At 46.1% G+C, this 25,527-nt stretch overlaps 1 protein-coding gene across 1 annotated transcript in view; it reads right to left on the reverse strand.

Moving 5' to 3' along the window:
• Positions 1–18,203, reverse strand: part of LOC124777254 (esterase E4-like) — an 82,980-nt gene extending 64,777 nt beyond the window's left edge. Inside the window, exon 1 of the mRNA XM_047252580.1 lies at positions 17,960–18,203. Within this exon, the coding sequence (XP_047108536.1) occupies positions 17,960–18,166 (207 nt within the window). The 5' untranslated portion in view covers positions 18,167–18,203. The remainder of the gene's footprint in view (positions 1–17,959) is intronic.
• Between the last annotated feature and the right edge of the window lie 7,324 nt (positions 18,204–25,527).

The following is a 25,527-nucleotide window of genomic DNA, read 5'->3' on the forward strand; positions in this document are numbered from 1 at the left end:
GGAGAACGACATCGCTCTACTAGAGTGGCCAGCATGTTCTCCAGACATGAACCCTATCGACATGCCTCGGATAAATTGAAATGGGCTGTTTAATGACGACGTGACCCACCATCCACTCTGAGGGATCTACGCCGAATTGCCGTTAAGGAGTGTGACAAACTGGACCAACAGTGCCTTGGTGAACTTGTGGATAGTATGCCACGACAAATACAGGCATACATCAATGCAAAAAGACGCGCTACTAGGTATTAGAGGTACCGGAGTGTACAAAAAAATGTTCAAATGTGTGTGAAATCTTATGGGACTTAACTGCTAAGGTCATCAGGCCCTAAGCTTACACACTACTTTAACCTAAATTATACTAAAGACAAACACTCACATCCATGACCGAGGGAGGACTCGAACCTCCGCCGTGATCAGCCGCACAGTCCATGCCTGCAGCGCCCTAGACCACTCGTCTAATACCGCGCGGCCCGGTGTGCACAGCAGTCTGGACCACCACCTCTGAATGTCTCGCTGTATGGTGATATAAACATGCAATGTGTGGTTTTCATGAGCAATGGGAAGGGCAGAAATGATGTTTATGTTGATCTCTATTCCAGTTTTCTGTACACGTCCGGAACTCTCGGAACCGGGGTGATGCAAACCTTTTTTTGATGTGTGTAATTTTCCGTCTACACTGGCCTAAGTAGCGAAAGATTAAGTGTATCCAACCTATACTTCTTGTTCTATGCGAGTCATCATTAGTTCTTGTTTAATAAACACGTTTTACAAACAACTTAACTTGCAATATATTATGAAGCCATCTCGAACGAGTACTATGAAGATCTGTGCATGATTGTAGGCTTTCCCAGAGTATGACGATTTTGAAATGTTCTCGGGTATTCAACTGGATGGCGTCGTCAATATGGGCAGTAATGATGACTATCTTCCGCTGGTTGCCATCTTTTATGAGGACATACACCTCACCTTTTTGTCCAGTGGAGTGCAATAACGACTTAAGGGCTATGTACCCCAACAGGTGTGCTAGAAAACAGATAATACGGTGAAAGAAGAGCATGTGCTTCGTACGGTAAACTATTATCCGACCACGATAAATTACACTTGGCCTCCCGTGGCTGTTATCAGAAACCCGCTGTAACGCTACAGGTACAGTGGTGACTGAGGAAAACGCATCGCATTGTGAGTGATTTTAAGACAGTTGTGCATGTACTATCAAGTGGGTCAGTGTGTCTTCGTGAAAACTCACGATAAAAACCGACGATAAGCCGAACGAAACGCCCTCACTCCCAGGTGCAACGATACTGCGGTCGGCTAATAAGATCTCCGTTAAGCACTGGGAACTTGTCCAATGCGGCTCGGAAGTCGTGTGTTTTTGTTTGGCGTGCTGTGGAGGCAGTGGCCTGCCACTGACCCTACCACTGACGGCTGGCCTTGGCGGCACTGCAGTCCAAGCAACTCTGGTGGGCGTTCTACCTGTCGCAGAAAATTGCAGCTCTAGTCACTTACATACCCGCCGATGGTTAGTTACACTGATATCCGACCATGTCTACGGAGTACTTCACTCTTTTTGTCAGGCAGTGTATTTAGGGTACGAAAATGTGATATAAGGCACACGAAACGTCTGAAGCAGCCAAACATTATATACAGCATTTTACACTATTGGCCATTAAAATTGCTACACCACGAAGATGACGTGCTACAGACGCGAAATTAAACCGACAGGAAGAAGATGTTGTGATATGCAAATGATTAGCTTCTCAGAGCATTCGCACAAGATTGGCGCCGGTGGCTACACCTACAACATGCTGACATGAGATAAGTTTCCAACCGATTTCTCACACACAAACAGCAGTTGACCGGTGTTGCCTAGCAGTCGAGATAACAAGCATCATATCCGCAAGGCTGTAACGGATCGTGCAGCCACGTCTCGATCCCTGAGTAAACAGATGGGGACGTTTGCAAGACAACAATCATCTGCACGAACAGTTTGACGACGTTTGCAGCATCATGGACTATCAGCTCGGAGACCATGGCCGCGGTTACCCTTGACGCTGCTCACAGACAGGACCGCCTGCGATGGTGTACTCAACGACGAACCTGGGTGCACGAATGGCAAAACGTAATTTTTTCAGATGAATCCAGGTTCTGTTTACAGCATCATGATGGTCGCATCCGTGTTTGGCGACATCGCGGTGAACGCACATTGGAAGCGTGTATTCGTCATCGCCTTATTGGCGGATCACCCGGCGTGATGGTATGGGTGCCACTGGTTACACGTCTCGGTCACCTCTTGTTCGCATTGACGGCACTTTGAACAGTGGACGTTACATTTCAGATGTGTTACGACCCGTAGCTCTACCCTTCATTCGATTCCTGCGAAACCCTACATTTAAGCAGGATAATGCATGATGGCATGTTGCAGCTCCTGTACGGGCGTTTATGGATACAGAAAATGTTCGACTCCTGCCCTGGCCAGCACATTCTCCAGATCTCTCACCAATTGAAAACGTCTGGTCAATGCTGGCCGAGCAACTGACTCGTCACAATACGCCAATCACTACTCTTGATGAACTGTGGTATCGTGTTGAAGCTGCATGGGCAGCTGTACCTGTACACGCCATCCAAGCTGTGTTTGACTCAATGCCCAGGCGTATCAAGGCCGTTATTCCGGCCAGAGGTGGTTGTTCTGGGTACTGATTTCTCAGGATCTATGCACCCAAATTGCGTGAAAATGTAATCACATGTCAGTTCTAGTATAATATATTTGTCCAATGAATACCCGTTTATCATCTGCATTTCTTCTTGATGTAGCAATTTTAAGGGCCAGTAGTGTAGATAGAGCAGCTCTGCATTACATGTGTTATTCCCGTCTATTACAAATGGAGCAAGTAAACTTACTGGACAGAAAAGTATAAGGTCAGTGAAATGAAAAAGAGAGAGGTGGAAAAAAATAAGTAAACTGTTCATTATTTAAAATGTAATGACCACCTATGTTACTACATTTATCCCACTGAGAGACAAGACGGCCAATGCCTCCACGGAAAAATGTTCCCGGTTGGCTACGTAACCATGATTGTACACAGAGGTACACCTCTTAGTCCGAAGCAAAATTGGTGAGCCCACATGTTGTTTCAATTACGCTGCAGAAATTTCGCTGGAAATTCCTTACGCATTCTCCATGCAGTCACGATCTCTCTCCATAAGATTTCCATATTTTTGGTGCCCCGAAGAATAATATTGGTGGCTGTCGATTCGCTTCCGACGAAGTTGTGCACGCCTGGCAACCATGAATATTTTTCCATGAAGCCATTGAGCGTATTGTCGCACAGTGGGACAAATGTTTTAACAGCTGTGGCCAGTGCTGTTGAAGCAATAAACATCTACATCTACGTCTAAATGAATAATCTACAGTTCACAGTTAGGTGCCTGGCAGATGGGTCGTCGGACCATCTTTAAGCTACTTCTCTACCGTTCCACTCTCAAAAAGTGCGAGGGAAAAACGAACGCTTATATCTTTACGAAGGTGCTCTGATTTCTCTTATTTCATTGTGATGATCGTTTCCACCTATGTAGGTGGGCGCCATCAAAATATTTTCACACTCTGAGGTTAAAGTTGGTGATTGAAGTTTCATGATAAGAAGCTGCTGCAACGAAAAACGCCTTTGTTTTAATGACTGTAACCCAAATTCTTTAGTGATATCCGTGACACTCTGTCTATTGTCTCGCGATAATACAAAACGAGCTGCCCTTCTTTGAACTTTTTCGATGTCCTCCGTCAATCCTATCTGATGCGGATCCCACACTACACAGCAATACTCCAGAAGACGGCGAACAAGCGTAGTGTAAGCAATCTCTTTAGTAGACTGCTACATTTTCTAAATGCTGCTGTTGTGGTCTTTAGTACAGAGACTGGTTTGATGCAACTCTCCATGCTACCCTATCCTGTGCAAGCTTCTTCATTTCGAAATACCTGCTGCGACCTACAACCTTCTGAATCTGCTTAGTGCATTCATCTCTTGGTCTCCCTCTACGATTTTCACCTTCCACGCTGCCTTCCAATTCTAAATTGGTGATCCCTTGATGCCGCAGAATGTGTCCTACCAACCGATCCCTTCTTTTAGTCAAGTTGTGCCACAAATTCCTCTTCTCCCCAATTCTGTTCAGTACCTCCTCATTAGTTACGTGATCTATCCATCTAATCTTCAGCATTCTTATGTAACACGACATTTCGAAAGCCTCTATTCTCTTCTTGTCTAAATGTTCTGTCAAAAAATCGCGATCGTTCCAACTATGTTATTGGTAATTGTAATCCCTAAGTATTTAGTTGAGTTTAAAGCGTCTACCACGCTGTTTCCTTTTTATTTGACTGCCTCTTTTATCAATTACCACTATTGAAGGGCCCAGAGGTCACCTTGGAGCACTGAAGATGCTGCAGAACTAAGTACCAGGCGGTCATGTGACCCTCCACTACTGACGTATGTCATGGCAAGTTGTGCCACATGTGTGCGATGGGACTTGTGTGGAACCAAAGCAGTAAGATGGGTGAACAATATGACGTGACGGATTGCCAGAAATGAACTATCGTCTTTCGACATGCCTATGACCGCACCGTGAATGAAGTTTCCCGATTTGTTGCTGTACCCACGTGCACTGTCCAAACTGTATACAAGGGATCGTGTACTGCCTTCAGTCATGACATGATATTCCAGACCCATCCGCCTTGCAGGATGGATGCTGCCTACTGAAAGCCTCCATTCAGGCCAGGAGGAAAATTGGTCTACAATGAAGACGTTCGACAGACTGCGCCTTGGAGTGGGAGAACGAAATCCAGCGTCAGAAAACGGGGATTTGCCAGTGACTCTGCATTATGCGAATGTGGCGAAAAAGAGACGATGAACCATCTGCTTGTCTGAAGGTAGTAACCAACTACATGCTCTCACCAGGACTTGATTCATACTACCGAGAGGGCGTTAGCTGCATAGTGGCCACACCATATTCAGTACGTATTTGTGTAGCACGCTATTAGCCGATTTCATTCTTGTTGTGTTGTGCTCTTCAGTCCGAAGACTGGTTTGATACAGCTCTCCGTGATACTCTATCCCGTGCAAGTCTTTCCATCTCCGATAACTCCTGCAACAGACACCTATTCGAATCTACTTTTACTCGTCTCTTGATCTCCTCCTGCAATTTTTATCCCCCAGACTTCCCCCCAATACTAAATTGGTGATCCACTAATGTCTCAGAATGTGTCCGATCGACTAATCAATTATTTTAGTCAAGTTGTGCCACAAATTTATTTTCCTCCAGTTGTATTCAGTACCTCCTCATTAATTAAATGGTCCACCCATCTAATCTTGATCATTCTGCTGTAGCCCCACATTTCAAAAGTTTCTGTTCTCTTCTTGTCTGGACTATCTATCGTCCATTTTTCGCTTCCATACGAGGTTACACTACAGACAAATACCTTTATAAAAGATCCGTTAACACTTGAATCTGTATTTGATGTTCATAAGTTTCTCCTCTTCAGAAACGCTTTTCTTGACATTGCCAGTCTACATTTTATGTCCTTCCTACTTCGTTAGAAACTATAGAGCTTATACAGGGCGTGTCAAACCTTTTGTGTCAAATTAAAGAGGTGACAGTAGGTCCGCAGCCGTCTATATTCAGATAAGGAACCAATGGTCGAAAATGCATAGTTAGTGCGTTATGGACATACAGCGTAGACCACGCAACAACAACGTAGCTCATAGTCATTGTTCAAAGCGACGACCGGCAGTCTCAATGCCTGTATTGCAACGGCGCATGTATGGGGTGAGGAGAGTTCCTAGCCCACCCATATCGGTGGCCGCCAGCAACGACTGTGTCAGCATATGGGCGGGCATTGTCCATGATCACCTAATAGGACCTTATTTGCTACTACTTCGTTTGACTATTCCTCTTTACCTGATGTTTCTGTGAGATGTGCTGCCACAGTTCTTTCAGACTGCACCCCTTTTTAGTCCGCAAGAGGTTGTCGTTCCACTACGACAGCGCACTAGTCCACTTGGATGTTAATGTCCGTGAGCGCCTGAACAACCCGTACTCTCATCGTTGGATTGGAACAGGAGGTCCTGTCCATGGCCAGCGCGATCGCCGAATCTCATACCTCAGGAATTTTTCCTCTAGGATTATGTAGGACGCTGGCGTATGAAATCCCCATAGAAATGGATGAAGAGCTGCTTGTTTGGATCAAAGCTGCCTGTCTCCTGGTACAACAGACACTATGGTATTCGAGAGAGTGTGGCAGAACTTCATGCACCATTGCCATGCATGTGTTGAGACTGATGGTCGTCACTTTTAACAAGGACTATGAGGTAATTTGTTGTTATGCAGTGTACGCTGTGTATGTCCACAACATAAAAAAAATTGCATTTCTGAGCATTAGTTCCCTATCTCAATGTAATCGGTTGTGGACCTACTACAGCACCTGATTCAATTTGACCCAAAAGGTGTAAAGGCTGAAGAATCAATTTGGAGTATTGTTATGTTTTTGATATCTTGTAAGTGACAGTGTGTTTCTGATACGATTAAATAAATAAACGATAATCGGTTTCAATACCAGTAAAAATGGAATCCTGGTTCATCTCAACTGGCTTCCGGCTGAACACAGCGAAGGGAACTGCATGTAGTGGGCAGTTGGAGACGGACAATTCGCAAAAGGCCACTGCTCATAGTGTCGCATGAAGCTACCTACAGTTGCACAATTTGTAGCGAATTAAGGTTTAAAATATTAGCTGCATAGGTCTAAATTAACAGAAAATGACAGTTGTCTGTAGCTAGATTCGAAGGCTCGTCCTTTACGTTCGTAAACCGTCAGCCTATCCAATCAGCCATTGCAGCAGATGTAAAACGCTCTTCGTTGTAGTAATTCTACCGATGTTGTGTTCTTATATTTCAACCGTGTTTACGGGCTCGAATAATGATTTTCGAAAGAAATGATACGGTGAGTTAAACACACTATGTGATCAAAAGTACCCAGACATCTGGCTGAAAATAACTTACAAGTTCGGGGCGCTCTCCATCGGTAATGCTGGGATTCAATATGGTGTTGGCCCACCCTTAGGCTTGATGACAGCTTCCACTCTCGCAGGCTTACGTTCAGTCAGGTGCTGGAAGGTTTTTTGGGGAACGGCAGCCAATTCTTCACGGAGTGCTGCGCTGAGGAGAGGTATTGATGTCGGTCGGTGAGGCCTGGCACGAATTTGGAGTTCCAAAACATCCCAAAGGTGCTCTATAAGATTAAGGTAAGGGCGCTGTGCAGGCCAGTCCATTACAGGGATGTTACTTTCGTGTAACAGCTCTGCCACAGGCCGTGCATTATGAACAGGTGCTCGATCGTGTTGAAAGATTCAGTCACCATCCCCGAATTGCTCTTCAACAGTGGGAAGCAAGAAAGTGGTTAAAACATCAATGTAGGCCTGTGCTGTGATAGTGCCTCGCAAAACAACAAAGGGTGCAAGTCCTCTCCATGAAAAACACGACCAAACCATAACACCACCGCCTCCGAGTTTTACTGTTGGCATTAAATACGCTGGCGGATGACGTTCACCGGGCATTCGGCATACCCACACCCTGCCATCGAATCGCCACATTGTGTATCGTGATTCGTCACTCCACACAACGTTTTTCCGCTGTTCAGTCGTCCAATTTTTACGCTCCTTACACCACGCGAGGCGTCTTTTGGCATTTACCGGCGTCATGTGTCGCTTATGAACAGCCGCTCGACCATGAAAGCCAAGTTTTCTCATCTCCCGCCTAACTGTCATAGTACTTGCAGTGGATCCTGATGTAGTTTGGAATTCCTGCGTGATAGTCTGGGTAGATGTCTGCCAATAATATATTACGACCGTCTTCAACTGTCGGCGGTCTCTGTCAGTCAACCTACGAGGTCGGCCTGTACGCTCTTGTGCTGTACGTATCCCTTCACGTTTCCATTTCGCTATCATATCGGAAACAGTGGACCTAGGGATGTTTAGAAGTGTGGAAATCTCGCGTACAGACGTATGACACAAGTGACACCCGTTCATCTGCCCACGTTCGAAGTCCGTGACTTCCGCGGAGCGCCCCATTCTGCTCTCTCACGATGTCTAATGATTACAAAGGCGACTGATATGGAGTGCCTGAGAGTAGATGGCAGCACAATTCACCTAATATGAAAAAATTATGTTATTGGGGGTGTCCGGATACTTTTGATTACATAGTGTATCAATGAAGATCGACAATCGACATATTCTGTATTCTTGCTAGGATGTAAGCTCCACAGACTGCTGGAGTTCTGAACACTGGAACTTCTGAACCTGGGCACGCTCAGTGCATTGTTCTTGGACTCCAAATTATTCGGGCATGGCACTCTTTTTGCCTCACATTGTGCTTACTTAGAACTGGCGATTAGAGAGCAGGAGCAGTGTAGTTTATTGTGGGTGTGATGGTGATGACGAAAGAGGAGGCTGTAATCCGGTGTTACCACGCTGTCTGCTTTCTACTCGTATCGAGTAGCAGCAAGGAGGCTGACGAGCTCAACGACGACACTAATGGATGGATTCAACACAGCGCACAGAGTTTGGAATTTAAACCAGGACACTGGTTTACAATTTGATGATGAGGAACAATACGCCACCGCCTTCGCGTCCTCCTCTCTTTTGGTCAAATCCTACTATATAGCTGACTAATTTTTTGTACGATTATGGCACCAACTGGCTATCTCAGGGTCGATCGTCACCCCGTTAGCATGGGTTGTCGACTTTCGATATCAACTAAGAAATTAAGCAAAACTAGAATCAGCTTTTAAGGTTGAGTATCGGCAACGTGGCTTTTTCTTCAGATGGATACAGTATTTCTTGACTTTTTAAAAACATTCGACTCGGAACCAAATCAATGTACATTAACAGAAGAACGATCGTGTGGGGCATGCATTGAAATTTGTGACTGAATTTGTGTATTTCATGATAGGGAGGATGCAACTTATTTTTTCTGGATGGAAAGTCATCGATTTCAGGAGTCCCAGAGGGAAAAATGTAGGGACCTTTGCTGAGAATGTACACTACTGGCCATTAAAATTGCTACACCACGAAGATGACTTGCTACAGATGCGAAAATAACCGACAGGAAGAAGATGCTGTGATACGCAAATGATTAGCTTTTCAGAGCATTCACACAAGATTGGCGCCGGTGGCGAAACCTACAACGTGCTGACATGAGGAAAGTTTCCAACCGATTTCTCATACACAAACAGCAGTTGACCGGCGTTGTCTGGTGAAACGTTGTTGTGATGCCTCGTGTAAGGAGGAGAAATGCGTACCATCACCATTCCGACTTTGATAAAAGTCGTATTGTAGCCTATCGCGATTGCGGTTTGTCGTATCGCGACATTGCTGCTCGCGTTGGTCGAGATCCAATGACTGTTGGCAGAATATGGAATCGGTGGGTTCAGGAGGGTAATACGGAAAGTCGTGCTGGATCCCAACGGCCTCGAATCACTAGCAGTCGAGATGACAAGCATCTTATCCGCATGGGTGTAACGGATCGTGCAGCCACTTCTCGGTCCCTGAGTCAACAGATGGGGACGTTTGCAAGGCAACAATCATCTGCACGAACAGTTCGACGACGTTTGCAGCAGCATGGACTATCCACTCGGAGACCGTGGCTGCGGTTACTCTTGACGCTGCATCACAGACAGGAGCGCCTGCGATTGTGTACTCAACGACGAACCTGGATGGACGAATGCGAAAACAGCATTTTTTTTATGAATCCAGGTTCCGTTTACAGCATCATGATGGTCGCATCCGTGTTTGGCGACGTCGCGGTGAACGCACATTGGAAGCGTGTATTCGTCATCGCCTTACTGGCGGATCACCCGGCGTGATGGTATGGGTGCCACTGGTTACACGTCTCGGTCACCTCTTGTTCGCATTGACGGCACTTTGAACAGTGGACGTTATATTTCAGATGTGTTACGACCCGTAGCCCTACCCTTGATTCGATTCCTGCGAAACCCTACATTTCAGCAGGATAACGCATGATCGCATGTTGCAGCTCCTGTACGGGCGTTTCTGGATACAGAAAATGTTCGGCTCCTGCCCTGGCCAGCACATTCTCCAGATCTCTCACCAATTGAAAACGTCTGGTCAATTCTGGCCGAGCAACTGACTCGTCACAATACGCCAATCACTACTCTTGATGAACTGTGGTATCGTGTTGCCCAGACGTATCAAGGCCGTTACTACAGCCAGTGGTGCTTGTTCTGGGTACCGATTTCTCAGGATCTATGCACCCAAATCGCGTGAAAATGTAATCACATGTCAGTTCTAGTATAATATATTTGTCCAATGAATACCCGTTTATCATCTGCATTTCTTCTTGGTGTAGCAATTTTAATGGCCAGTAGTGTATTTTAGTGATCTGGTAGACAACATTAACAGTAAAACTTCCTGGCAGATTAAAACTGTGTGCCCGACCGAGACTCGAACTCGGGACCTTTGCCTTTCGCGGGCAAGTGCTCTACCATCTGAGCTACCGAAGCACGACTCACGCCCGGTACTCACAGCTTTACTTCTGCCAGTATCTCGTCTCCTACCTTCCAAACTTTACAGAAGCTCTCCTGCGAACCTTGCAGAACTAGCACTCCTGAAAGAAAGGATATAGCGGAGACATGGCTTAGCCACAGCCTGGGGGATGTTTCCAGAATGAGATTTTCACTCTGCAGCGGAGTGTGCGCTGATATGAAACTTCCTGGCAGATTAAAACTGTGTGCCCGACCGAGACTCGAACTCGGGACCTTTGCCTTTCGCGGGCAAGTGCTCTACCATCTGAGCTACCGAAGCACGACTCACGCCCGGTACTCACAGCTTTACTTCTGCCAGTATCTCGTCTCCTACCTTCCAAACTTTACAGAAGCTCTCCTGCGAACCTTGCAGAACTAGCACTCCTGAAAGAAAGGATATAGCGGAGACATGGCTTAGCCACAGACTGGGGGATGTTTCCAGAATGAGATTTTCACTCTGCAGCGGAGTGTGCGCTGATATGAAACTTCCTGGCAGATTAAAACTGTGTGCCCGACCGAGACTCGAACTCGGGACCTTTGCCTTTCGCGGGCAAGTGCTCTACCATCTGAGCTACCGAAGCACGACTCACGCCCGGTACTCACAGCTTTACTTCTGCCAGTATCTCGTCTCCTACCTTCCAAACTTTACAGAAGCTCTCCTGCGAACCTTGCAGAACTAGCACTCCTGAAAGAAAGGATATAGCGGAGACATGGCTTAGCCACAGCCTGGGGGATGTTTCCAGAATGAGATTTTCACTCTGCAGCGGAGTGTGCGCTGATATGAAACTTCCTGGCAGATTAAAACTGTGTGCCCGACCGAGACTCGAACTCGGGACCTTTGCCTTTCGCGGGCAAGTGCTCTACCATCTGAGCTACCGAAGCACGACTCACGCCCGGTACTCACAGCTTTACTTCTGCCAGTATCTCGTCTCCTACCTTCCAAACTTTACAGAAGCTCTCCTGCGAACCTTGCAGAACTAGCACTCCTGAAAGAAAGGATATAGCGGAGACATGGCTTAGCCACAGCCTGGGGGATGTTTCCAGAATGAGATTTTCACTCTGCAGCGGAGTGTGCGCTGATATGAAACTTCCTGGCAGATTAAAACTGTGTGCCCGACCGAGACTCGAACTCGGGACCTTTGCCTTTCGCGGGCAAGTGCTCTACCATCTGAGCTACCGAAGCACGACTCACGCCCGGTACTCACAGCTTTACTTCTGCCAGTATCTCGTCTCCTACCTTCCAAACTTTACAGAAGCTCTCCTGCGAACCTTGCAGAACTAGCACTCCTGAAAGAAAGGATATAGCGGAGACATGGCTTAGCCACAGCCTGGGGGATGTTTCCAGAATGAGATTTTCACTCTGCAGCGGAGTGTGCGCTGATATGAAACTTCCTGGCAGATTAAAACTGTGTGCCCGACCGAGACTCGAACTCGGGACCTTTGCCTTTCGCGGGCAAGTGCTCTACCATCTGAGCTACCGAAGCACGACTCACGCCCGGTACTCACAGCTTTACTTCTGCCAGTATCTCGTCTCCTACCTTCCAAACTTTACAGAAGCTCTCCTGCGAACCTTGCAGAACTAGCACTCCTGAAAGAAAGGATATAGCGGAGACATGGCTTAGCCACAGCCTGGGGGATGTTTCCAGAATGAGATTTTCACTCTGCAGCGGAGTGTGCGCTGATATGAAACTTCCTGGCAGATTAAAACTGTGTGCCCGACCGAGACTCGAACTCGGGACCTTTGCCTTTCGCGGGCAAGTGCTCTACCATCTGAGCTACCGAAGCACGACTCACGCCCGGTACTCACAGCTCGGTAGCTCAGATGGTAGAGCACTTGCCCGCGAAAGGCAAAGGTCCCGAGTTCGAGTCTCGGTCGGGCACACAGTTTTAATCTGCCAGGAAGTTTCATATCAGCGCACACTCCGCTGCAGAGTGAAAATCTCATTCTGGAAACATCCCCCAGGCTGTGGCTAAGCCATGTCTCCGCTATATCCTTTCTTTCAGGAGTGCTAGTTCTGCAAGGTTCGCAGGAGAGCTTCTGTAAAGTTTGGAAGGTAGGAGACGAGATACTGGCAGAAGTAAAGCTGTGAGTACCGGGCGTGAGTCGTGCTTCGGTAGCTCAGATGGTAGAGCACTTGCCCGCGAAAGGCAAAGGTCCCGAGTTCGAGTCTCGGTCGGGCACACAGTTTTAATCTGCCAGGAAGTTTCATATCAGCGCACACTCCGCTGCAGAGTGAAAATCTCATTCTGGAAACATCCCCCAGGCTGTGGCTAAGCCATGTCTCCGCTATATCCTTTCTTTCAGGAGTGCTAGTTCTGCAAGGTTCGCAGGAGAGCTTCTGTAAAGTTTGGAAGGTAGGAGACGAGATACTGGCAGAAGTAAAGCTGTGAGTACCGGGCGTGAGTCGTGCTTCGGTAGCTCAGATGGTAGAGCACTTGCCCGCGAAAGGCAAAGGTCCCGAGTTCGAGTCTCGGTCGGGCACACAGTTTTAATCTGCCAGGAAGTTTCATATCAGCGCACACTCCGCTGCAGAGTGAAAATCTCATTCTGGAAACATCCCCCAGGCTGTGGCTAAGCCATGTCTCCGCTATATCCTTTCTTTCAGGAGTGCTAGTTCTGCAAGGTTCGCAGGAGAGCTTCTGTAAAGTTTGGAAGGTAGGAGACGAGATACTGGCAGAAGTAAAGCTGTGAGTACCGGGCGTGAGTCGTGCTTCGGTAGCTCAGATGGTAGAGCACTTGCCCGCGAAAGGCAAAGGTCCCGAATTCGAGTCTCGGTCGGGCACACAGTTTTAATCTGCCAGGAAGTTTCATATCAGCGCACACTCCGCTGCAGAGTGAAAATCTCATTCTGGAAACATCCCCCAGGCTGTGGCTAAGCCATGTCTCCGCTATATCCTTTCTTTCAGGAGTGCTAGTTCTGCAAGGTTCGCAGGAGAGCTTCTGTAAAGTTTGGAAGGTAGGAGACGAGATACTGGCAGAAGTAAAGCTGTGAGTACCGGGCGTGAGTCGTGCTTCGGTAGCTCAGATGGTAGAGCACTTGCCCGCGAAAGGCAAAGGTCCCGAGTTCGAGTCTCGGTCGGGCACACAGTTTTAATCTGCCAGGAAGTTTCATATCAGCGCACACTCCGCTGCAGAGTGAAAATCTCATTCTGGAAACATCCCCCAGGCTGTGGCTAAGCCATGTCTCCGCTATATCCTTTCTTTCAGGAGTGCTAGTTCTGCAAGGTTCGCAGGAGAGCTTCTGTAAAGTTTGGAAGGTAGGAGACGAGATACTGGCAGAAGTAAAGCTGTGAGTACCGGGCGTGAGTCGTGCTTCGGTAGCTCAGATGGTAGAGCACTTGCCCGCGAAAGGCAAAGGTCCCGAGTTCGAGTCTCGGTCGGGCACACAGTTTTAATCTGCCAGGAAGTTTCATATCAGCGCACACTCCGCTGCAGAGTGAAAATCTCATTCTGGAAACATCCCCCAGGCTGTGGCTAAGCCATGTCTCCGCTATATCCTTTCTTTCAGGAGTGCTAGTTCTGCAAGGTTCGCAGGAGAGCTTCTGTAAAGTTTGGAAGGTAGGAGACGAGATACTGGCAGAAGTAAAGCTGTGAGTACCGGGCGTGAGTCGTGCTTCGGTAGCTCAGATGGTAGAGCACTTGCCCGCGAAAGGCAAAGGTCCCGAGTTCGAGTCTCGGTCGGGCACACAGTTTTAATCTGCCAGGAAGTTTCATATCAGCGCACACTCCGCTGCAGAGTGAAAATCTCATTCTGGAAACATCCCCCAGGCTGTGGCTAAGCCATGTCTCCGCTATATCCTTTCTTTCAGGAGTGCTAGTTCTGCAAGGTTCGCAGGAGAGCTTCTGTAAAGTTTGGAAGGTAGGAGACGAGATACTGGCAGAAGTAAAGCTGTGAGTACCGGGCGTGAGTCGTGCTTCGGTAGCTCAGATGGTAGAGCACTTGCCCGCGAAAGGCAAAGGTCCCGAGTTCGAGTCTCGGTCGGGCACACAGTTTTAATCTGCCAGGAAGTTTCATATCAGCGCACACTCCGCTGCAGAGTGAAAATCTCATTCTGGAAACATTAACAGTAATCCCAGACTTTTGACAGATGGCGCATTTGTTTGTACTGAAGCACTACGTGAAAAAGAAACAGCTCAAATATCCAAATTAAGATTTCAAAACGGTGCACAATAGGCAACTTGCTTTAAGTATAGAGAAATATGAAGCGACTTCGAAAAGTAAGTTACACATTATATGGCAGGCCGAGTGACTTTTATTGAATGCTGCATTACAGTTCATACTGCCACAGGTACATAAAATTTTTCACAATAGTCACCAAGTCTCTGTAAAGAACACACGGAACGTCTTGCTAAGAATTCAACTCCTCACCGATGGAAATTCGCTCGTTGGTCACGGATCCGTTCGACAAACGCTGTGTGAATATCCTTGTCGTCGGAAAATTCCTTTCCTCCCAGATGTTCTTTCAGCCTGCCGAAAAGACGAAAGTTGTGTGGTTTAAGATGTGGACTTGCCGATCAGCATCAGCCACGTCTCCGGGGCCTTGGTCAAGTTCTGGCAACATTTCACTACCGCTAGAAGCGACATTGCGTTTGGGGCATATACCGCCAGAATTTCAGTGGGAATCTGAGTGCAATTTGGCCGTTTTGGCCTAAAATTTCGTACTGCCCCCCGTAGATCAACGTTCCCGCGCCATTTGATTCGTACACTATGATGTACCTCTTGTCAACACCGCAGCAAAATTTCGTCTGCAGAAAACCCGGGACATTTACTGTCTTCTGACAATACTCCACTCTTGTTCTGCACTTAGCGTAGGATGATATGTGGAAATTGTAACATTATGCACTTCACAAAATGCAGAAAAGTAGTTGGCCTGTTCACAGTAAGATATTAACGACTCACAGTTAAAATCCTTTCCATGAGATGAGGTTCAACAGTCGTAAAGTGCATCCTCAGGCAATATACGTTATTTATAACATGGTGACGTTGAACATTGCCCTGTAGCCACTCCCCACCATTCACGTCCAATATACCGTCATCTGGTGAAAGCGGTCGCAGATTTAATAAATATCATTGATACAGCCAGTGTGGAATTTTCTTTGGAAAAATGTCGAAGTTTGGCTGTGATTGCCCGCCCTACAAATCATGTTACAGTCGTAAAGTATATAAAATGCATTTTAACCATTAGCTGTTTATTTTTCCCATTATTCGTCTACCAGTTTTAGATATTAACCATCATGCAGGATGTCTATCAACATTAAAAATTATGAAAGTACAATACATACAAAAATAGCAAAACTCAACAAATATATGAGTGCAAAATTCTATTTGTATACTTACAGGGTACAACAGATTTGTTAAAAGCATCCCATATTCCTATGAAGCTGAACAATATCGAAAATATCCACTGAAATTGTAAGAACACTTGACGATTCGACTTAGAATACTGACGGTTATATCTCATGTCAAATAGACATCGAGAAAAAACAAGACAAACAATTACTGGAAGAATGCCTCAGCAGTCACGTTCTATCAAAGACAGTAAATTTGTACTGCATAGGTAACATAACAACATACTTTTGCATCAGTGGTAAAGTGCAGGAACAGAACATCTTTACCAACATCACTAGCCGAACGTAAGCAAAAAGAGAGTAACATTAATACTGAAAGTTACAGTAAAAACAGTCACAAGATAAAAGTGGAACCTCATATCGGTGAAACTAGATATGTTTACAACAACAAATGTGGACACCTGATTCAGGGCGCATAACAAGTTACTTAATAAAAGCAATAATGTTACTCTAAAGTTTCACTTTGTCTGTCTGTCTGTCTGTCTGTTTCACTTGAGATGTGATTGTCAGTATTCTTAGACAAATTATGTCAGGTGTTTGTAAATTTCACTGGATATCTTCGGTATTTTTCAGCTTCAAAGGAATAAGGGATGCTTTCAACTAATCTCTTGTACCCTTTAAGTATACAAATGGAATTTTGTACCTATACATTTGTTGAGTTTTGCAACTTTTGTATACACTGTATTTTCATATTTTTTTTAAATGTTGATGTTGATAGACATCCTGGATGCTGGTTAATAACCGACACCGGCAGATGACACATGGGACAAATAAATAGCTACTGGTTAAAATGCAATTCATGAAAACAATGAAAATCAGTCACCTCACACATACCTTGGTGTAGTAATTTGTGTGGCTATGAAATGATCACATAGCACAGTTGTGTGTAAAACAGGTAGAAGACAGCGTTCGGTGGTAGGATGCGGGAGAAACGCATTCAGGTAACAAGTGAGACTGTTCGCAAAACACTTGTCCTGCATTACAGTATTGCTCAAGTGTATGGGACCCGAACTAAATGGTACTAACAGTGGATACTGAAGGTATTCAAAGAAGGGCAGCACGAACAGGTGCGTCTGACTTGTGGGGAAATGCGTACTGAAAAACACAACTGGCGGGTGCTTGTAGATACACCCCAAACTATCTCGCGAAATAGGCCTGTTGTTTACAAAGCTTGTAGAATCAGACTTAAGTGAAGAATCCACAACTATACCTCAGTCCACTGTGCACTTCTTCCGTATGGATAGCGAAGATTCAAATGGCTCTGAGCACTATGGGACTAGAACCTAGAACTACTGAAATCTAACTAACCTAATGACACCACACACATCCATGCCCGAGGCAGGATTCGAACCTGCGACCGTAGCGGTCGCGCGGTTCAAGACTGAAGCGCCTGGAACCGCTCGGTCACACCGGCTGACGATAGCGAAGACAAGGTTAGAGTAATTACAGCGCTTACAGTCGCTTTAAGTAGTCTTTATTCCGGCGCTTCATACATCATTGAAATAGAAAAACCCATGACATGTACACTGCAAAATACTCTCTGCCACGCACTTCACAGTGGTTTGCAGAATTCTTGCACCTAATATGCAAATTTACAGGAGACTATAGGTGAAAGGTTGGTAGATTTGTTTCATTTTTCTTAATCAGAATTTCTCTGTTGATATATACTGTTGACTTCACATTGAATAATCTGTTCTCGTTATTCTACGTTTAGAGCATAGCGTTGTAGTGTCTATGGTGGTGGAAGATTCAGCCGTTGAGAGATTGGCCTCAACGTTGTTCAGGATATGTCCGGTTGTTTGTACACTGCAAAATACCTTGTGCCATGCACTTCAGGCTGGTTTGCAGAGTACGTATTTAGATGATGTATGTGTCGACAAATAGCACTTTCTATATGACGAAAGGCATCTGACCACAGAAAACATTGACACAGTCTAGACTGAGACAGCAGCAAAATTAAAGAGATGAATCCTATGTATAAGAGAGGAACTCTCGAGGAAAAACTATTTCAAAGCCTTATACCTTACCTTGAAACGCAACTCGCCCACGGGAGGCTTGGCGAAACGCACGCCTCTGAAAGAGTAAATGTCCCGGCCGCTGCGCGACTTGATGATGGAGCCACGCAGTCTGCCCAGATCCGTTTCGACCACGAGGTCGTCGCGGTGCGAACCGTTCAGTCGCTCTGGAAGAGCGACGAGCACGCCGAACAGCAAGCACCACAGCTGCACTGCCATCGCGGCTGCGACGCTACTGAAGGCTCGGCGTATGTGCTGTGACCGCCGGCCGCGCCGCCTGGCGCAGCCGCAGCCGAAACGCCGGGATGTCCCGCGCGGCAACGACCGCGTCACTCTGCCGGTGTTGGGCAACCGCGCCGCCTGTTTACACGACAGAGGTGCAGCGACCCAGTAACAGCCGGAAGAGACGTGCAATCTTTTCCTTATACAGATAACTGAACATCGAACATATTACGTGAGTAAACGTGCCGCAGTTGTTGGAACTGATTTCAAACAACAGAGCTGGAACTAGGGATGGTGGTTATGTTGAAACAACCGGTTTTCCGTTACACCGTTTCTTCTCGCATCCGATTTAACCTGACGGGTAAAACTGCTCAAAATAACGAGTTTGTCAAATAACAGATTTTCGACTATTTCTTGCTACGAGGGTCACTCCAAAAGAAATGCACACTATTTTTGTAAAAATACAGTTTTTATTCTGCATGTGTGAAAGGTTTACAGTCTGTAGATACATCCTTCCCGCTTGTTTTCAAACTTAGCTCAACCTGTTCCCGTGAGTGGCGCCGTCACAGCATGTCTTCAAGATGGTTGCTACACTTGACGTTCGTCAGAAGCAACGTGCTGTCACAAAATTCCTGTGCTGTGAAAACGAGACAGTGGGAAACATCCGCAAGAGGTTGAAAAAGGTGTATGGAGATGCTGCTGTCGATCGCAGTGCAGTTAGTCGGTCAGCAAGCAGGTTACGTGATGAAAGCGTGCACGCAGTATTGAGGATTGTCCTCGCAGCGGCAGGTCTCGTACTGCACACACTCCAGACAATCTGCAGAGAGTTGACGAATTGGTGACTGTTGACAGACGCATCATAGTGAACGAATTATCACGCTACGTTGGGATAGGGGAAGGAAGTGTTTGCAGAATACTGAAAGTGAGCCGGCCTCGCTGGCCGAGCGGTTCTAGGAGCTTCAGTCTGGAACCGCGCGACTGCTACGGTCGCAGGTTCGAATCCTGCCTCGGGCATGGATGTGTGTGATGTCCTTAGGTTAGTTAGGTTTAAGTAGTTCTAAGTTCTAGGGTACTGATGACCTCAGATGTTAAGTCCCATAGTGCTCAGAGCCATTTGAACCATTTTGAACTGAAAGTGTTGGCGTTAATAAAGGTTTGTGCCAGGTGGGTTCTCAGGATGTTAACAGTGGCTCACAAAGAAACAAGAAAAACCGTATGCAGCGAACTTTTGGAACAGTACGAGAATGGTGGAGGTCAATTTCTTGGAAGAATTGTGACAGGTGATGAAACATGGCTCCATCATTTTTCACCAGAGACGAAGGGGCAATCAATGGAGTGGCACCATGCAAATTCATCCAAGGAAAAAAAAATTCAAAACCACATCTTCTGCTGGAAAAGTTATGGCTACGGTGTTTTTCGATTCCGAAGCACTCTAGCTTGCGGACATCATGCCAAGTGGAACCACCATAAATTCTGATACATATGCGACGACTCTGAAGAAACTTCAAGCTTGACTGAGTCGTGTTCGACCACATCGGCAAAAGCAGGATATTTTTCTGTTGCACAACAATGCACGGCCCCATGTCAGTCAAAAAACCATGGAAGCGATCACAAAACTCGGATGGACGAAACTGAAACACCCGCCTTACAGTCCTGACCTGGCTCCATGTGACTATCATCTCTTTGGGAAACTGAAAGACTCTCTTCGTGGAACAAGGTTTGAAGATGATGACTCCATTGTGCCCGCTGCCAAACAGTGGCTCCCACAAGTTGGTCCAGAATTTTACCGTCGGTTATACGGGCACTGGTTCCAAGATGGCGTAAGGCAGTTGAGAGGGATGGAAATTATATGGAGAAATGAAAATATTGTTCCTATAGGATGTATTTACACACTGTAAAACTTTCAAACATGTAGAATAAAAGGTGGATTAAAAAAAATTGTGTGCATTTCTTTTGGAGTGACACTCGTATTACTTCCAATAATGAATGTAGATTTCGAACAAAGATTGAAAAATTCCGATGAAGGTGAAGCAGGAGGGGAACACGGTCGATATGAGATTGAGGCTGTGGCAGTAATCGGTCTTGTTGTCTCCAGCAGAGATGGCGAAGGAAACCGGAGCGGCAACAGGAGATTGAAAGGTCGCAAGCTGTTCCCTGCGTCGTCACTTTTGGATGGTATCAGTTTTTTCCCCAAAGCAACCACAAAATTGAGGGTTCAATTATAATCCCAAATTTTTAGCACATTAATAAAGTTGTATGTCTATCAATCGAATTTGCCTTCTACTGTGTCGTCCGAACAAGACACAGCAAGGGCAAAAGCACCAAAGGCGCGAAGATGCGAGCTGGTGCCAGTGCATAGAGACTCGCCACTTGGACGAGTTCCACAAGGCCACGGGCTGCGCTGAAGATGAAGATATTGACATCGCCTCGGGCAATTGCCGGCCGAGTACAATCCGCCAACGACCGGACGACAATGGACAGAAGCCTACTCGGAAGACAGAAGAGCAGCTCTCACCCACTTGGTTATAGATCCTCGTCCAGGGCTGGCTTACACAGGGAACGTCGTTTAGTGAACTCTTGGAAGTGAACAGACAGTTGCTGTAAATTGCATTTGCTATGTACTGTGAAGTTTACCTACGATTGTTTCACTTAACCATTGTGGGTCTTTTTGTGTTATATTACAAGCAGTGGTGCGAATTTCTTATTCGTCCAGACACAAAGATAAATAAACCTTTTAACTCAAATGGCTCTGAGCATTATGGGACTTAACATCTATGGTCATTAGTCCCCTAGAACTTATAACTACTTAAACCCAACTAACCTAAGGACATCACACAACACCCAGTCATCACGAGGCAGAGAAAATCCCTGACCCCGCCTTTTAACTCAGTTGTGTGGCTTTGTTACTAATTGGTTGGAGTGTTGTAGAACCTTCGTTCTCCTATTCTGCTACCTGACCCTCGTCATAGCTGCACGAGAAGCCGTTTCACGAAATCACAAACTCGGCCTACTATAATTACAGTGGCAACTCGGCCACAACAGCAGTAGCGGCGAGGCCTTTACAAAACTGACGACTAGGGTTTACAAAACCTTCTCTTCCAAGGAACATTGTAGATGTTTTCTCCTTTTCTCTGTGTATGGCGTTGCGAGTCTGTTCTGCCTTCTCCCGTTTTTTTTAACTTTTAAGCAAATGGAACATTGTACTTCATTGCTACCGTGCTTCGCAAAATACACGCAAACTAGAGATGGCACCACTCTGCCACACGATTCAAGATCGGTGGAAGGGTAGAATCGGTCGTAAATTTTTAATCTCTTTATTGCAAATAGATTTCAGCTGCTGTGGAGCTATCAATCGATGTGCAATAAGTAGATTAAACAAAATTACGACCGAGGTTCCTTCGATCTTGGGTTTCATCAGTAGGGTCGTGGAGCAATGCTGATGGAAACAAACCTGAAGATTCTGCACCTACAAGAAACTACCGTATAGGGCCAAGTCTTGCACACTGCACTACACGAATACCATCATCAGGCCATGCCATACACACGGTAACACGACCATTATTCTCTCTGCAATGCTGTCGCGAGTCATATGTCACGTCTTTATTGCCAATCTCTGGCCGCCCCTGTTAGCTGAGCGGTCAGTGCAGCGGAATGCCACGTCAAGGGGCCCGGGTTCGATTCCCGGCTGGGACAGGAGACTTTCTCCGCTAAGGGACTGGATGTTGTGTTATCGTCATCATCATTTCATCACCATCTCCCACGCGGAAGTCGCCCAATGTTGCGTCGAATGCAATAAGTACTTGCCCTCGGCTGCCGAACTTCCCCGAATGGGGGACTCCCGGTCCACAATGCCCTACGTCTAACTGTAAGAGTTGTTATTGAAATAGTTCTGACCACTTGTATGTGTTGTATTGTATTGTATGTTAACCGGGGACCTAGAAACGACGGAGAGGCTCCGTCCCCACTGCAGCCGCAGTGGTCCACAACCCCACGACGACTACCGCAGTCCACTTCATCCCCCCGCCGCCCCACACCGAACCCAGGGTTATTGTGCGGTTCGGCCCCCGGTGGACCCCCCCCCAGGGAACGTCTCACACCAGTCGTGTGTAACCCCTTTGTTTGCGTGGTAGAGTAATGGTGGTGTACGCGTACGTGTAGAACTTGTTTGCGCAGCAATCGCCAACATAGTGTAACTGAGGCAGAATAAGGAGAACCATCCCGCATTCGCCGGGGCAGATGGAAAACAGCCTAAAAACCATCCACAGACTGGCCGGTTCACCGGACCTCGACGCAAATCCGCCGGGAGGATTCGTGCCGAGGACCAGGCGCTCCTTCCTACTCGGAATTCTGACCACTTTCTATAATAACACGATAATTCAAAACAATGGTAATTTTACGAATAAACTTTACTCGTTTTTCAAAACTGTTTTATTTAAAAACCGAAAGTATTAGCACTCCTGCTATGGCAAATTGATATGCAGGTTTTTTATCCCGGTTATCAGTAAAAAAATTAAAGAGCCTGCTATAACCGAGATCAAACAAATACCGGAAAATATCGCTTATTCAGGACAAAAATACTGGTACCGGTTTTAACCGGTAGGTGTTTTCCATCCCTAGTTGGAATACCGTGGATACTGATTATGCTGTGCTTCCTTCTCCCAGAGAAATCCTAAACATTGTTACGATTTGTGGTTTGGCCACAGCCCTCCAATGGCGTCATTGTCTGCTTGTCTTCTGCTTTCCAGACGAGTTCTAGCAGTGCACACAACGATTTCAAATAGTTACACTACTGGCCATTAAAATTTCTACACCAAGAAGAAATGCAGATGATAAACGGGTATTCATTGGACAAATATATTATACTAGAACTGATATGTGATTACATTTTCACGCAATTTGGGTGCATAGATCCTGAGAAATCAGTACCCAGAACAACCATCTCTGGCCGTCATAACGGCCTTGATACGCTTGGGCATTGAGTCAAACAGAGCTTAGATGGCGTGTACAGGTACAGCTGCCCATGCAGTTTCAACACGATACTACAGTTCATCAAGAGTAGTTCAAATGGTTCAAATGGCTCTGAGCACTATGGGACTTAACATCTGTGGTCATCAGTCCCCTAGAACTTAGAACTACTTAAACCTAACTAACCTAAGAACAGCACACACATCCACGCCCTAGGCAGGATTCGAACCTGCGACCGTAGCGGTCACGCGGTTCCAGACTGAAGCGCCTAGAACCTCACGGCCACATCGGCCGGCTCAAGAGTAGTGACTGGCGTATTGTGACGAGCCAGTTGCTCGGCCACCATTGACCAGACGTTTTCAATAGGTGAGAGATCTGGAGAATGTGCTGGCCAGGGCAGCAGCCTAACATTTATCTGTATCAGGAAAGGCCCGTACAGGACCTGCAACATGCGGTCGTGTATTATCCTGCTGAAATGTAGGGTTTCGCAGGAATCGAATGAAGGGTAGAGCCACGGGTGGTAACACATCTGAAATGTAACGTCCACTGTTCGGAGTGCAGTCAATGTGAACAAGAGGTGACCGAGACGTGTAACCAATGGCAGCCCATACCGTCACGCCGGGCGATACGCCAGTATGGCGATGACGAATACACGCTTCCAATGTGCTTTCACCGCGATGTCGCCAAACACGGATGCGACCATCATGATGCTGTAAACAGACCATGGACTCATCGGAAAAAATGACGTTTTGCCATTCGTGCACCCCGGTTCGTCGTTGAGTACACCATCGCAGGTGCTCCTCTTTGTGATGCCGCGTCAAGGATAACCGCAGCCATGGCCTCCGAGCTGATAGTCCATGATGCTGCAAACGTCGTCGAACTGTTCGTGCAGATGATTGTTGTCTTGCAAACGTCCCCATCTGTTTACTCAGGGATCGAGACGTGGCTGCACGATCCGTTACAGCCTTGTTATCTCGACTGCTAGTGATACGAGGCCGTTGGTATCCAGCACGACGTTCCGTATTACCCTCCTGAACCCACCGATTCCATATTCTGCTAACAGTCGTTGGATCTCGACCAACCGGAGGAGCAATCTCGCGATACGATAAACCGCAATCGCGATAGGCTACAATCCGATCTTTATCGAAGTCGGAAACGTGATGGTGCGCATTTCTCCTCCTTACACGAAGCATCACAACAACGGTTCACCAGGCAACACCGGTCAACTGCTGTTTGTGTATGAGAAATCGGTTGGAAACTGTCCTCATGTCAGCACGTTGTAGGTGTCGCCACCGGCGCCTACCTTGTGTGAATGCTCTGAAAAGCTAATTATTTGCATATCACAGCATCTTCTTCCTGTTGGTTAAATTTCGCGCCTGTAGCAAGTCATCTTCGTGGTGTAGCAATTTTAATGGCCAGTAGTGTATATACTTTCGTTCCAGCATTAGTTTCCTTTATTTTCACTGCCTTTTTCTTCGTTATTTGGACGTCTGTGTTGTCATTCATTCATCCGGACTTTTTATTCATAAACATAAAACTTTTTATCAGCTAGAACACAATCTAAACTTTTCTTATCAGGTTTCATTCCTTCGGAACAACTGTGTCCAACGACCGTGACGTAATTCAGGACAGAAATAAGGTCAGAATCGGTCGTAAAATATTCTGAATTTAATTGCAGATCAACATTTCAACCATCAGTGCAGCTATAATCAGTACTATAAACACAAAATAACACTGGACTCAGACTTTGAAACAGCACGCTATCAGAGAACCATGTCACTGTTGTACAAAACGCCAATTGCATCATTGCATATCTTTATAGGAAGTCATGCAGACAGGGAATAGTTAGAACGACACATGTTATAATATAACTTTGCCATGTAGAAGCTTCAGTCAAACTGATGATCCTTTTTACAGACCAATACAGTTAACCTTGGTTTGCGCCATATTGGATGATCAACGCCATCTATTTCCATTGTCCATATATAAAAATGGGTAAAAATTTGTACATACGAAGAATATGAATTCATTTAATAATTATAGTAAATTAGAAATATGTCGGAAGGCATATAAGCTATATTTGTAACATACTGTAGTTGTTATATGAATTCATTTTATCTGTACCTACAAATTTTATACCCACTTTGTTTGACTGATGCTTGTACATGTCAAAGTTAGATATTGTAACACGTGTCTTCATAAATATGCTGCGTCTCCATGGCTGCCCATAGCCGTATGTAATTATGCAATTGGCGTTTTGTACAACTATGAAATGATTCTGGTTAGTGTGCTTTTTGAATGTCTGATTCCTGTATTATTTTTGTATTGATAGCACTGATTATAACTGCACTGTTTGTTGAAATCTAGGTCTGCAAAGAAAAAAAAGAACAAAA

This window comes from Schistocerca piceifrons, chromosome 2 (genome assembly GCF_021461385.2).
Source record: "Schistocerca piceifrons isolate TAMUIC-IGC-003096 chromosome 2, iqSchPice1.1, whole genome shotgun sequence".
Taxonomy (NCBI): Eukaryota; Metazoa; Arthropoda; class Insecta; order Orthoptera; family Acrididae; genus Schistocerca; species Schistocerca piceifrons.